The sequence below is a fragment of the Tyto alba genome, unplaced genomic scaffold (genome assembly GCF_018691265.1).
Source record: "Tyto alba isolate M040663 unplaced genomic scaffold, T.alba_DEE_v4.0 Super-Scaffold_18, whole genome shotgun sequence".
NCBI classification, from domain to species: domain Eukaryota; kingdom Metazoa; phylum Chordata; class Aves; order Strigiformes; family Tytonidae; genus Tyto; species Tyto alba.
In genome coordinates, this window is record NW_024881280.1 from 8,296,821 (window position 1) to 8,311,415 (window position 14,595).

The window sequence follows — 14,595 nt, forward strand, 5'->3', positions numbered from 1 at the left end:
GCGAGTCAGAGATTTAAAAAATCAGTGGTACTGGACTCATCCTACACTTTCATCATAGTCGTTCACTTCTCCTTCTGTGTTTGTATATTTGAATGTGCAACATCGTTTGGCTCTGCTGAGCAGAGGAAACTTGGCCTTACTGAGCTCGGAGCACCATAAACTGCAGCTCCTGAGACCCACAAAATGCTGTTTAATCCCTGCTAGTCCTAAAGAATTCTTTGCGCAACACACCTGCTCAGCAGACCTGTGCCAAAAGCATGTATTAGGCGTTTAAGGAGTTTCATAATGTACAGCTGTAGCAACACTGATAGAATAGTTGTGTACAGACACAGTATGAGTCTTAGCCAAGAAGATGATATCTGGCTCAGGGCATATTGAAAGACTGCAAAATCTCATGCAGTAGTAAGTGTTGGTGTGTGCTGTTTCTTCTGTAAAATGGTAACTGAGCCTAGAGTAGCAGGCCTTATGCTAACATCCTGATAGTCTGCATAGGTTAGATTAAGATTTTATAGCAAGGATAAATGTCTGAGAGTGCAAGGTGCTTTGTTTTGATTGCTAGGACATGAGGCAGTTGCAATGCTTTTCCTAAATCAGCTGCTCTGCTTTGTATGAAGCTTACTCTCTGCATAGCTGCTAAGAATGATAGTGCTGTTTTAAGATGGGTATTTCTTAGTGATAGTTTTGCTACTGATTTTGTTTGGGCCAGGAATTCACTTGTAATATACCTGTTTTGATGACCATATCTTCAATTTAAGTGCACAGTCAAGTCATATTTAGACTTATTAGGTCTACAAAGCATGGCTCTGTGAAAATTGTGGTGCCTCGGTATGAATTTTGGTGCAATAGTATGAATTGAGTAAATAGCTGTGTTAGTCTGGCCTTGAATGTGACATGAGACTAAGTGCTAAATAAAACCTGGACTATCAGATCTCACAGGCTAGCGTAGAGCAGAAATGCCCTGGAATATGTGACTCCCTTGAAGAAACAGCAACAGCATACAGGATGAGTTTGGAAGACCAGAACACAATTGTGAGTAGCAGATTAAGTTGTTTCCTCTTGTTACTTGCAATGTAACAACAGCCTAGAAGTATGTTCAATGATGTTTATTTAGGAACACTTACTTGAATATGATTTTGGCCTATGATTCCTTCCCTTTGCCCCTCACCATTGCTTCTGGAATTATCTTAACTGGAAGAGCTCTCCATTGGCCTCCATGCTGGTGGTGGCCCTTAGTATGAGAGCTTCTGCAGAGGGTAAAACATGATATGGTTCATTCTAGGGGAAGAGGAGTGTGAAGCAGAAAGTAGTGTCTAACATTAACGCAGAAAAGCAGATGAGGTCTGCTGTAGGAGAACATGGTACAGGGAAATCTGGGAGTAAATCAGGCATGTTGCCAAAACAATTTGTCCTTGTTCCTCAAATCTTGGAAATTTCTGACCTCATTATCTAGACATAAAATGTCTCTTGGTAGTGTGCAAGGGAGTTCTATCATAACTATAATTATCCTAATGGCGCTGCTGCCATGATGGTATATAAACTATAAACAGGAAAGGCTGAAACCCACTGGCACAGATGAGATGCAAATGAAGGGCTGGTGCCTCTACTATAGGAATATGTGTAAGAAATGGAAACTGGCTGAGGAAATCCCTCAAGATTTGTCTCCAGAAACTGCCTTCAAAATGTTTGCTCGGGAGAAAAGTGTGAAGAAGGGGAGGATGTGTGTTTCTGTGGTTTTATGAACCCCAGGCCCTGGAACCAAGGCTCCTTCTGAGAAAGCTTTTATATGTTGTCCTGTGCGATGTATTTTCTGAGAAGTTCTGTTGCTCCATATTTGTTGGAAGAGGTACACTGTATATCAGTGCCAAGGGTGTTTAGTTTCTAACACTATGAGACTACAGAGTGAGTCTCCTTGAAATAATGGGAACATCTTGCCTCTTCCTGTGAACCTTTTTTATAAAGCACATAGACCATCACTGCCTATGGATATTAGTCAACTACAGGCTCCTAATATATGTTTGAGATGTAAAGAAAAGCTCAGTGCATGGAAGAAAAAGAGATTTTTCAAGCTACGGCCAGCTATGGTTATTTAGTCTGACCTACTCAATGCATGGATTTTTCTCAGTAATTCCTGAATCAAGTTCCTAGAGTGAGCTATACATAAAAGACAATCATCCAGTCTTGATTTAAATTTAGCTATCATGTGGGAGGGAAATATGGTGTGGAGGCTGAGAAAAGTCAGGGGTCACAACGTGAAAGGAAGATGTAGGAGGGAAAATATGTAGTTTAGCTATAACACAGGTTTCAAGGATCAGAAATGGAATTTATTGTAATTTATGGTACTGTGGCACTTCAAAAAGTCAACAGAGAAGTGAACCCCGTTTTGCTAAAAGTGATAGAAGTTCCCAGATAAGCTGTTGACCTTGCTCAGAGCAAAACGTGCAATCTAAATAGATTACATGTACACCAATCTAAACGCCAACACAAATGAGAAAATAGAAGTTAAAGGTCAGGAGTTAAACGATAATTAAGCCTATGAATAAAATGTGATATGTTTGGGTTTCATGGGGAGCAGAGAGGTGAGACTGGGCTAATGTTTTGAGCATATTCCTTTGTCTGTTGTTTGTTTGTGCTCCAATTCATCAAACACTTGTACACCTGAGATGGCACCTTAACTGTGAATTATCCTATTAGTATCAGTAAGACTCTTACTGAGAGAACATATGCAAGTGTCTGAGAGGATCAAAGCTTTTTGACTTTTTAAATATATAACTACTAAATGGATAGCAGAAAAGCTGATACTGTCTAACCACAAAACCTACTAATGAATTGCCAGTAGCTGCAGATCTGGAAGGTGTCTCTGAATCTTTCCAGCACATCTTTTTCCAACAGCAAACAGGCAACTTTGAACTTTCAGAATTTTACTGTAGCTTCATTTTTGACTAGCTGAATTTTGACTAGCTCCCCTCAGTAATCTGGAATAATGAGGGACAGGAGGAGTGGTGTAAGAGATGAGGATTTTAGTCATGCTTGGCACTACACAGGTAGCAGTAAAAATCCCAAGATGCTCTGTTGTCAGTATGTTTTGTGTTAGACACTGTCCTGACAGACAGACCGCATAATGGAGATGACTACATATGTCAGAAGGAAGGAAATGAAGCTCGAATGACCACAACCAGAACTAGAATTAGGAAATCAAATAGGTGTTCCTGTCTCTAGAGGCTGAAATGAATTGGTGTGGGTTCACCTGTACAGTTCTTCTTTCCAAATGTTAGGTATAAAAAGAGTTGTTAATAAGCAGCTATTACAATCTGTACCCATTTAGGAAAGCATCCAATAGCTTTACAGTATCTTTGTTTCTTGGTTTTGCAAGGGATACCGTAATATATTCTGTTGAAGTTATTAATATAGACTTCCTAGTACATGAGTGTATTGAGTGAAAATTGAGCTGCCCTGCTCACTACTTCTTATAGACTGTCCATGGTGCCAAGTGAAACCATTAATTAACTTTCTGACTCCCAGGTTATTCCCCACAGACTTGAAGGGTGTTTTGCTGGGGACAAGTGAACAGCATTTACCTGCATCTGTAATAATGCAATACAACCATTCATTTAATTTGATTCAGAGCCACATAAGGCTAGACAATGTCCTATGTGGAACAAGAAGCGTCTTCAAGTATGAATTCAGAGGGTGGGACGCATTTCTGACCCATGCTATGGCTGCTGGATGTTTTGGTGCTCTCTGAACCGTGTGTAAAATGATGTCTCCCATGATACAGACACTTAGTGAGGAGTACACTAAACTTCTCCGAACATTGACAATGTCAGTATGCAATATTTGGGTTCATAAGTGGAAGGTGTCTAAAGGGATATTTTTGAAGTATAATTATTTGGAGGAGAGGCCAGTAATATTCTATAGCAATAGAATCACAAAAATTTTTCTTTGCATTTCTAGTTTGTCTTTCCTCTGAGTTGCTCCAGTTTCCCTGATCTCGGGTGAACTGGCTGTTGCTACTTTCATTTCACACTACAAATTGTTTGCTAACTTGCCTAAGATGTCCAGAGGATTTATGACAAAGCCAAGGAGTATTCAAATGGAACAGGGGGTACATTACCATTTTAATTCTCATTTCCTCTCTCCTCTTTTTCCTGTAAGTAAGAGCATGCAGTTGTTGCACAAGGCATTCTGTGCTCCACATATCTGTTCATGTTGTCAGCTGCTTGTGTATCAAGTCTGAGGAGGAGGAAGAAATATGAGGTGTGTTAACAACAGTCAGGTACTTCCAATTCACAGTTTTAGCATACACGAGGAAGTGATGTCTGATGAATAGAGCTGATCATAAGTTTTCTGATGCAACACTTCTCCTTTTGAAAATGTTGATTGGGTGTTCTGTATTGCTGGGTTGGCTGGTTCACCAGCTTCATGGAAACCTGCTTGGAAGGTTGTCATGCTGTCGTAAACCTTGTGGACCCACCTGGCCTGTTCCACTGGCTACCCACCGTTCTGTGACGCTGTGACACTGCTGGCTTCTCCCATTTACCAGGGGCTGCCCTCTAGGCTAGTCAAGAGTTGATTGAATGCCCATTAGATGTTCTTCAGCTGTTGGCCAGTTCCTTTGCTTCCAGCTTCCTGGATCTCTTAGCTTCAAAGCTCCTAGCCTGCCCAGGTAACTGCCTAGCCACCCATGTGGTAGCGAAACAGCTATGTAGACAGGGTCCTGGCACCTGAACTGAGGCATCAGCCCAGACATGTTTCAAAATCTTTCTTGTGGATGTGAGTGAAATCTTTTTGGGAAGGGTGAGGGGAGGTGTGCCAACATGATTTCCTCTGTGGGATGAACAATCCAGTTCCCAGCACTGGTGCAGGCAAGTCACGGGACATTTTGCCTTTTTGCGGTTTACAGCTTGCTTGTTGACAAATGCATTCAGTATGTGTGTGAGTACACATTAGGGAACACCAACAATTAGTGGATTTGAATCATACAAGGCAAGGGTCTCTGCCATTTTGCAGCCTCTCTATTGCATGGGGAGGGATTGCAGAGTACAAATTGCATGTGTTGCAGAGAAGGCACCATTACTGGTTTGTGCTCCACTGCATTGGCAGGCTGTGAGTGAGGCTTGATTCCTGGAGGCATTTATGGGAGAGGTCATCATCTGAAATCTAGTATTCCATCACATCTCTACCCCTGGAAGCTAGAGTCTCTGAGTGAGTGCATCTCCTCCAGCCTGGACTCTCCCTGACTAAGCCCAGGAGATCTTTGGAAAATAGATCTGGATACTCTGGCAAAGGAGGCAGTGTAGGTAGCTTATTTTAAAATTCTGCTCTGAACAGGCTCAATGCCTCTAATGACCTACACAAAATTTTTCTGGCTTGTTGGCCCTATTGTGTCTCACCAGCCACATAAACCATGAATGTTGGAGGCCTAAGGTTAAAAACATCCTAGTTCACTGAGATGCTGAAGGCTATAAATTTCTGTTGGATTTGGTATGAGTTTATATTCTGGGTTCTCAGGTTTCAAGAAGCATTGTACAAAAATCTTAAGAGCTTCAGAAGTCCCAAGGTATTATAGGAATCAAGAAGTTAAAAAAGATCATTGCTTGTGAAAAATCAGTTTTCTGCTAGAATGAAAGTATTTAAAATTGCAGACAAGCGTTATGTTTTATGTGCTGCTGAAACAGAAGAATTGAAACAGACCTAATATACATGCATAGAGACAGTCAGAGATAGTATCAGGCTCCATGGATGACTGCCTTGGCACAGGTTAGAGTAGGTTTCCTGAGTCCAGCTGAGATGCTCAGAGTGTTTCAGGTGCCAGGTTCTCTTCTCACACGTCTCCCTTCTACATTGGGTTAAAGGAAAGAAGTGACAGAAAGCTTCTTTCGTGGTGCTGGATTACAGCTGAGAGTGCTCTCAGCAAGGTGAATTCCCAGTTGCACTATTAGGAAAACTTTCCAACTTCTTTTTGCCACAAGAATGGTAGAAACATGGGCTAGAATAACAGACACATACCTAAACAATAAATTTTTCTTATCACAAATATTTTCTCTTGGGGTAAGTATCAATGCAGAAGGAGGTCTTCTGTTAAAATCCTCATGACTGTAGAGCCCATGAAGTCCTCATGAGTAGTCTTCTACTGTCAGAAGTTGTAATCCATCACGAGTGAGTCACAGAGTTCTTAATTGCCGTAAATAAACTTGCAAGGCTCATAACTCATGCTAGCTCTAATGTCTAAGTAAAACTCTGGTTATTCTCTTTTAAATTGTTCCCATAGCTTGGTTGATGTCTTGAGATTTTGCATTTGAAAAAGAAGATACAATGATGAGTGTGAGGGAGGGGAAAAATTCAGTTCTCCATTTTACCTTGCAGTAACCTTAGAAGAACCATACAAAGAGGTAGTGAAAAGCCCCATGACTTATTGGTACTGGGGTCAATGAACTGTAGCAATCCACTCTCAGGGATGTGCACTCTATTGTCAAATGTCTTCTCCACCTGTGATTCTCATTTCCCTGTGAGTATTGATGCTTTAGGCAGCTCTTATGGACAATGCTATTTGCCCATGGTCAGGTTCCCACTACTGAACTCAAGGTGAGTTTGTATGTTCTAGTAAGCTGAGGTAATGGCTATATGCCACTAAAGAAAGTCAGTCAGTCCTGGAAATTCCTCAGAAAAAGGAAAAGAGTAATTTTCTGTTGCTTCAGCTCCTTAGCATTTGGCCACAAGAGTGGAAGAACCAATACTATGGGGTAGGGGTGGAACTCTCCAAGCTTGGGACTGAGATGGGAGCAAGACCTCCTCTTTTAGTGACAGCTAGCTCTTAGATGAGTTTTGCTGCAACGTGCAACTTTGCCCTCAGACATTTGTAAGTCATGAGCATTTTTAGGTATTTACCAAAGATTCTGTGCCAGTATTCACTTCTTTGCGATCAGTATGCCTGCTACAAAGGCATACTTTGCAGGTATTTCCAAAACTAATGGTGATACACTTGGATATATGGAGTTCAGCCTGAATTTGTTGTGTCTGTATTTCTTTGCCCAGTCTCTGTGCTCAGATGAGTGGTTTTCTTACGTTTACACTTCACTAAAGTCTTCCAGATTGCTTAAGCTAGGACATAGGTTGGCTGATTCTACCTTTATTTAAAAAGCTTACCCATTAACTATACTAACCTACAGAATAACATATGGAGGATACCTGCTACTGTCTTTAGTTTTGTTAGTTTTGGAGGGCTACTTGGAGGCTAAGTTACTGCCAGGAATGAACGAACTGAACCCTTAATGACTTGCATATCATTTGAAATAAATTCTTGTGTATCTTTTATACCTTTCTGAGCCAACATCTAAGGGCTGTGCTCAGGTAAGTATAGAACCTTGAATAAAATCACATACAGGGCTGAAAAGAGGATTTGACACAGCAACAGGGCTAGAAAGGAAATACTGCTATGTGTGTTATACAACCACAGTAACCTTTGGTTTTTAATTACTCTCACCCAGTATAATAACATTCAGTAGCAAACATTTCCTTCATAGGGCTTGCCCCAAAGAACTTACAGTCATAGAGAGTAAAAAACAATAGGAGTAAACAAGAGTTACTCTCTTGATTCTAAAAAAGTGACTATTAAAAAATACAAGAGGTTGGTGGCAACTAAGAAAGAAACCCTTCTCTTGATAATTTGAAGCTAAATACCATAACCATAAGTCAAGTCTTCCTGTCAGCCAAGTGGTTAAGTGTAATACTTACCTAACTCTTCTGAGGTCTTTACTCAAGCAATTTCATACTGACATCAGTGTCAGACTATTTGAATAAGATCTGAAGATAAAGGTCTCAAACTGGATTGAGTGGAAAGACATTGAAATATCCTACTCAATTATTTCAATTAGATGCTCTGCAATCACTTGGTTTAAAATAAAAGAACAATTTCTAAACATAAACACAGTGGGTTTCAATGTGTGGCTTTACATTGACGTGTCTTGGAAAGATAACACTCCAGTCCTCAGATACCCCAGGTCAGTAATAAGCAGCTTCCTCCCATCTTGAAGCTGCAAAGATCACTATCTTGCCATATTTACAACCACACCTGCAAAGTATCTAAGGAAATTAGTAGCTCTCTTACTCTGGCCAGGAAAAAGATCCAGTGATACTGGCTTTACTGAACGATATCTTTATTTAAGATTGCAGTGGTTCAGGGGATAGGTAAGAAGATATAGTACCTTTTACTTTTCTGAAGCAGGTTTAGATCTTGATAGCCAGAAGGACGGTTCATTTACAAGTGCTGCTATCACCTGACTACTAGTTAGACAGACATCTTGGTATTTTGTTCTAATTAACATCAGGTTTGCTGAAAATGGTTGTCTGGAAAGCATTCAAAGATCTAAAATAATTTCAAATTAGCTGTGTTGTTTTGCTCAAAGAGAATGGGTTGTGGGGAAAACAGTGAAAAATTAGAAAGCTTTTTTTCAAAATTAAATGTTTCGGTTTTGAAAGGTCCCCAAATCTGGCATTTCTGAAGCTTTGCTTTATTGCTTGTAGTTTCACATGGCAATGCTGAATTGAGAAAAGGAGAACTATTTTATTAATGTGGGGTTTTTTTTAATTAATTTTTAAAGTGGTTAAATAATCCAAATATGAAAAAACCCCTCTAGTTTGGGGATGAGCTAGGGAAAAATTATTTTTTTTTCCCAATTTCTGAGAACATTTTGAAAATTTCTGGTTTGAATTTAACTATATACAATTATTTTCTTAGATTACTATAATTTTTCTAACCTAGCCACTGAGCTGAACAAGGTATGAACTGATTTATGAGGCAAAGAGAAAGCAACTGTCATGTCCCATTGTCATTGTGTGGCACCAGAAGAAGCCTCTGCAAAGCTGCACAGTTTTCCATCTCCTCAATGGTGTGGCTGCATCTAGCCCTAGGAAGATCCATCACTTATGCCTACTTAACAGCTTTCATGGTATGAATAAACAAATGTTCTCAAACAAAATTACAGGAGATTTATATTTATAGGAGAGTGTTTCAGTAATTACCATGCTTGCTTATGAAGCTGTTAGGATCAAGCATGGAAGGACTCTGTAGGCAGTGCATCACTGAGGGCAGCTTTTTGTACACCAAAACAAGTAATTGACTCTACTAAATGAGTCTTCAGTACCTTTTATAAGTTCTGTCCCAGTTAGCTTTTAAGTTTATGCCAGCAGTAGGATGATCCAAATCACAGACATTTAGAGTTGCTACCACTCTACTGCTTGGTTTCTGGCAGCTCAGCTGTGACTCCGAGTAGCTTCTTGCAAGAGGCTGTTAGTGAGCAGTCCACTGGGTACATTGCATGAAGCTGAACACTGTATTAATTATCTTTTATTTCTTATATACTGGGAGCAGTATTGCATTCCTTCCGTTCTGTTTCACATAGTCTCTCGTGTGCATTAACTGAGTGCCAACAGGTAGTGTATGAAACAGTTTAACGTCAGTGTAATTTGATATATCTTTTTATCTCATTTTTCCCCTTCATAGCTTATTTCCAAGTACTTTCTTAATATTAATTCTGAAAAGAACTAAGATTCAGTCATAACGTTGGAATGAGACCGGCTTAATTAACCCGTAAAATCATTCTAGAATCCCTCTTCTCTTTGTCTCCTGAACAGCCTTTTACAAACTGAAACCGCAGATGTGGTGGTACATTTTCTGAATCTAACACCACTAGTATAAGCCTGGCATGACTATGTCCTCCCTCTAAAAAGGAGAGGGGAGGGACTTTCTGTGCCCCTTTGAAGATATTGCCTACTATTTAGCTAGTTCACTAATGCATTGTTCTGTCCCCTCTTTGCTTTAGGTTTAACCATTTAGTTTTGTCCTTCCTTCTTTATTCAGTTGATTTTATTTGTCTTACTTTCCCCATGCTGTACATTTTTTGTGTCTGTAGTAAGGCCTGACATCACGTAGCCCATCTCCCTCATGTCCAGGAGGAAATGGATGTGGTACTTGTCAGCGCGCTTGTTGACAAGCAACACAAAATGTTTTATGTATTTTGGCTATGCTGATTTACTGGAAACATTAACTTCTTGGAGGGGCTACTGGAAAAATTAGTTCCATAGCTTTCCAAAATAACTTTTGCACATTGATTTGAAGACATTCTGGGACCTTTTTTCCTCCTTTCCTGTTCCATTAAGACCTGGGTCTCCCTGCTGCAGCTGTTCTGTTTTTAGTGTGTCGCTCCGTTTCCAGACTCTTTGAATGCAGTTCATTTTTCTCTGGCTGTTTTTCCATTTGCCTTCTCTTTAGGAGGCAAATTTGTCAGCCTACTATTTTGGTCTCTCAGTTCACTACAGCAGCAGAACCTGTGATCAAAGATGCAACAGCAATATAAAGGAGGAAAACCAAGATTCCACTCTGAATAAGAGCTTTTTTCCTTTTTTCTCTGCTTGTTTTTCTTATCTCTGGAAATAGGATGCTACAGACTCCTGTGTCCAAGGAGACATGGTGAAGAATGCTTGCACCGCAGTTTTGACTGCTCCTATAAAAATGCCCAAGTGAGGCTGTCAAAACAGTGTTACTACAGGAGCACAAGACTTGCATAGTTAATTGCTCTGAACTCCAGATTGCTTTCTGATGAGTTTGGCTTATTTTTCTGAGAGTTTTGTAGCTGCCCTTTCATTTGCTGCACATACACAGCAGACCTTTATTTGAGATCACTTTCTTTTTTGTACTTCAAAGATGGCAACCTTACTAAGTAGTCAAGTTCTCACCCTGCTGCTTGGGTAAGCCTGCATCCAGTTCTCACTGCTGCATTGCCAGCCACAGCAAAGTCTTTGTGAAATGTCAATTTGAGCTGTTGGTTCTCACTTGCATAAGCCCAGGAGCATCTATTAGAATTTTCAACTGGTGACAGTTTTTTGTGGAAAATGCTTTAAAAAGTGATTTGAAGGTGATCCACAGTGTGCATCTGAGTTCTGGGAAAAATCTAAAGCCAAAGATTTCAGGTAAACCTATTTTCCTAAACAGTTATTGTGGTTACATTTCATTTTTTTTTTCTTTCCTTGCCAAAACCCAAACTCATAACAGCTATTTGATGAAAATTAACTCTTGACACTCTCCATTAGTGTAAGGTATCTACTGGTTGGTTGTTGAGGCTTGGTCCTATCTGATGTTACTGTCCCTCAGTCAGGACATGTCACTGCAAATTTATGGTGGCCTCTAGGCCTTTTCCAAGTCTGAGTCTACACAACATCCAACATGAAATTGTAAGTGTGGATTAAGGTACAGCCAGAACAGCTTGCCTGGAGCAATGTCCTGACAGGTACCCCACGGGTTGTCTGTCAGCAGTCCACGGTAGGCCAGGGAGAGGTGGAGGACGCTGTGCCTTTGCTATCTCCAGAGGAGGCCTTAGGACCCATCATTGTCACCAGCAAGCTGTTAGGGGAGTAGGATGGGAAGCCAGGAGATGTCAAGTTGTCATGCTCTTCTTATAAGAAGTGCGTAGAGGGGAAAAGCCCAGAAGGTATGCAACTTTCCCTTTCCCTACCAATATTTATCTCAATTTCGCCAGCATCTCTGCATTGGCCAGGTAGTCATCCAGTAGGTACTTCAAAGTAAGGAAATGTGATTCACTGGTTGGCAGAAAGATTCCCAATAATATATTAAAACAAGTCTCTATTTCGGTAAGGGTTGAAAAGAGCGTTCAGAAGTAGGTTGGTATCCCACCAGAAATTTTAATAGATAAGATTCGGCTATCCCCTCCTTTTTATTTTTTTTTTATTTTTTTTTTTTTTTTTCCCTCTGGAGTATTTTGTGGAAGAGCTTAAAAGCTACTGAAAATTTAGCTACTGACTAGATAGGTGGAAAAATGGGGAGTGAAGGAAGACTTTCTGAACATGGCAGAATCCACCTGAAAACGTGGCAGGACAGTATTGGGGCAATAGCAAATTGTAAGGGGTAATAGTGACAGGCAAAGATGTGGTAACTTCAGCTTCCCTCTCACCTCTGACATTGCAGATCTTTGCCTCTCAGACGTGGGCAGACTCTTTTCCACACGGAGGAGGCAGAGGGTGGAGCTCAACGCCTGTATAAATTATATGTGTCCTTCAGGTTATTTCAGCAGCAACAACAAGCTGTGAGCGTGTTTGTCAGCTGACAGATCTGTCACCCGAATTGGGTTTTCTCTTGCTGTCGCCATCTTGTGTGTCATGGGGAGCCCACCAGCCAAGGTAAGAACTGCAGCTCGGCGCTTCGCTGTGGCCCGGCACCTTGCTGTTGGGACCTCCCTGCTCCCGTTCTCGTGAGCAAGCTCCCTCCTCTTTGCATCTGCTGCGATGCAGAGACAAGCTGCTGTTGGTGCGATGTGGCAGGGTCATCCTGAACTTTGCAAATTTACCATTTTCCCCTTTTGCCTCACTGTCACTGATGTGTAACTGAGCTTCTGTGAAAACGCGGCGAAAGCGTGGCCCTTTTCTTTTATTGTGGGGTGTACCTGCTGGAGGGAACACCGGGAAGGAAGAGAGGGCTGGCCTTGATGAGTTTACCTCACTGTGAAATGAAAGTGCTTTAGCCCTACTGCATGCATTTCTCAGGATAGCACATGTTGGTTGCTTGCCCCAGCTGAAAAAACCCAACAGCTTTTTCTAGCAACAAAACATATTTTATATTACTTTAGCTGCAGGGGAGAGTTCTAATGAGGTATTTGGCTGATTTAGCTATCTTTAATGTAATGTTTACAGCATCTGTGATCTAGTGGAAGTATTTCATGTCTGGGCTCGAGTTTTCTAACAGTTCCATTCAGAGATTTTAACTGATAGTTTTTAGTATAAATCAACAGAATTATTAGCTGAGAGTTATTTTCTCATGTATATCTTTAAAAAGTAATGGATGTGGTGTCTGAAATGCAAGATGTGAATTATCTATAGTATGTATCAAACCCGTTGTCAAATTTTGGGGCAAGTAAAAGAAACACCAGCATTCATGGGTTTTAAGTATAGTAAGAAACAGCGTTACATGCTACAGCTTATAGAGAAACATTAATCATTAAGAATGAAGAATACTTACTATATTTGTGCCATGGTGATATTTGCAGGTGAAGTTAAAGATTCAGGAAAATATCAGTAGCTTGAACAGATGTCTCAAATGATAGACTAAAAATATTCAAACATTGGATGCTCAGGGAGAAAAATATAAATTGTAAATGTAATTTGTATCTAATCTATCTACCTGTTAGATCCAGAGCTATCTATCTTATATATAAATATTATCTATCAATTTTAAATATCAGTGTTGTATCTAATAAGATAATTCTGGATCTGTTAGATGAGTAGATATCTTACATATTATTTTATCCAGAAAGTCTCAACTACAGCAAAAGTTCTTACATTTCATCCTAATGCTGCAACTGCTATTCCACGAGTATAGACATACTCAAGGTTAATAGGCAACACTGTCAAGCGGTTAGAGTGCAAGCATAGCTTCAGGTCAGAAAGCTTCTATTCCCAAAGAAGGGGATTCGTGCAATGCTGCAGGTAGCTCTGCCGTTCTGTCAGTCAAATGCATTTTTCAATATGTATATTTTGGTAAATAGATAAGGAAATCAGAACAGAGTGGGTTTTGTTTTGTTTTGGTTTTGTTTTTTTTTTTTTTTGTTTGTTTGTTTTTTATATTAAAAAAAGCAAGTTGTTTAGAAAAGTGTGGATACTTTGAACTATCTAGGAAGACCTACTAGAAGTCTCCCAGTTAATTTTTTGCAGTTTATAAAAGCTACCAAACTGGCACAGAAGTGATGGACAATATTAATTTTCAATTTGCTGGGAATGCATTTGATATTCACAACTGCGTCTTTTCTTCTGATCAGACAAGAATAATCATCCTTCAGCAGTTTTATTTTGTGAACTATGGAATAATTTTTATGTGGTAAAATACTCAGAAATTCTGTCGATACAAAGCCCTGAGGGACCCACTCATATATGTAAAGAGGTGACTGATACAATGTGAACAGGGGATGCATCCCAAATCCACAATGACTCTTGAAACAATCCATCAGTGATAACATAAGATGACAGTAAATGTTTGTAGGACAAATTAGATTTACTCACTAACTGTTCAGCTTCCAATTATAAGATTTTGGATAATTGTAATACCCAAGGAAAATGAGGCTTTCATGGTCATTCTCTCTCCTATTCCCTCTTCTGGTTTTGCCTATTTCTTCAGTCAGTTGCTTTTTCAAGCAGAACTTTGCATTTCTCTAATTTTAATGAAAACAGGCAGCTGGTTGGAAGGACAGATTGCTAGCAGTATTTCCACTGATGGAGGGGCTAACAAACTCAGCCCATATTAGATGTGGAAGAGAGCGCTTTGGAACCAGGATGGTCATGAAGCTTTTTCATAGTGTATAAGTTCATAGCTTCAACCTTAATTTGATAAATTGCCAAGTTGTTGTTGTACCAGATCCTCAGTATCTAAGATAAAATACATGGTAAGAATATGCCAAATGATTACATTTGGTGTGAGAACTTGTACATAAGATATTGTACGGATTCTGGTACACCACTGGAGAAAGAAAAAGTAATCTATGAAAAGAACTAATTATTCATGTCTGAAAGATATTGATAAAGCTGAATGATAAATCC

The 14,595-nt window shown here is 39.9% G+C and overlaps 1 protein-coding gene across 6 annotated transcripts in view; it reads left to right on the forward strand.

Moving 5' to 3' along the window:
- LOC104359793 (cytosolic phospholipase A2 beta) overlaps positions 1-14,595 on the forward strand; it is a 65,732-nt gene that overhangs the window by 20,013 nt on the left and 31,124 nt on the right. For 2 of the 6 annotated variants that reach the window (XM_009965621.3, XM_032990048.2), the window contains exon 2: positions 11,978-12,189. The exons of the other annotated variants lie outside the window; for them this stretch is intronic. In XM_009965621.3, coding sequence (XP_009963923.2) covers positions 12,169-12,189 — 21 coding nt within the window. In that variant the 5' untranslated portion in view covers positions 11,978-12,168. The remainder of the gene's footprint in view (positions 1-11,977; positions 12,190-14,595) is intronic. 6 annotated transcript variants of the gene reach the window in all.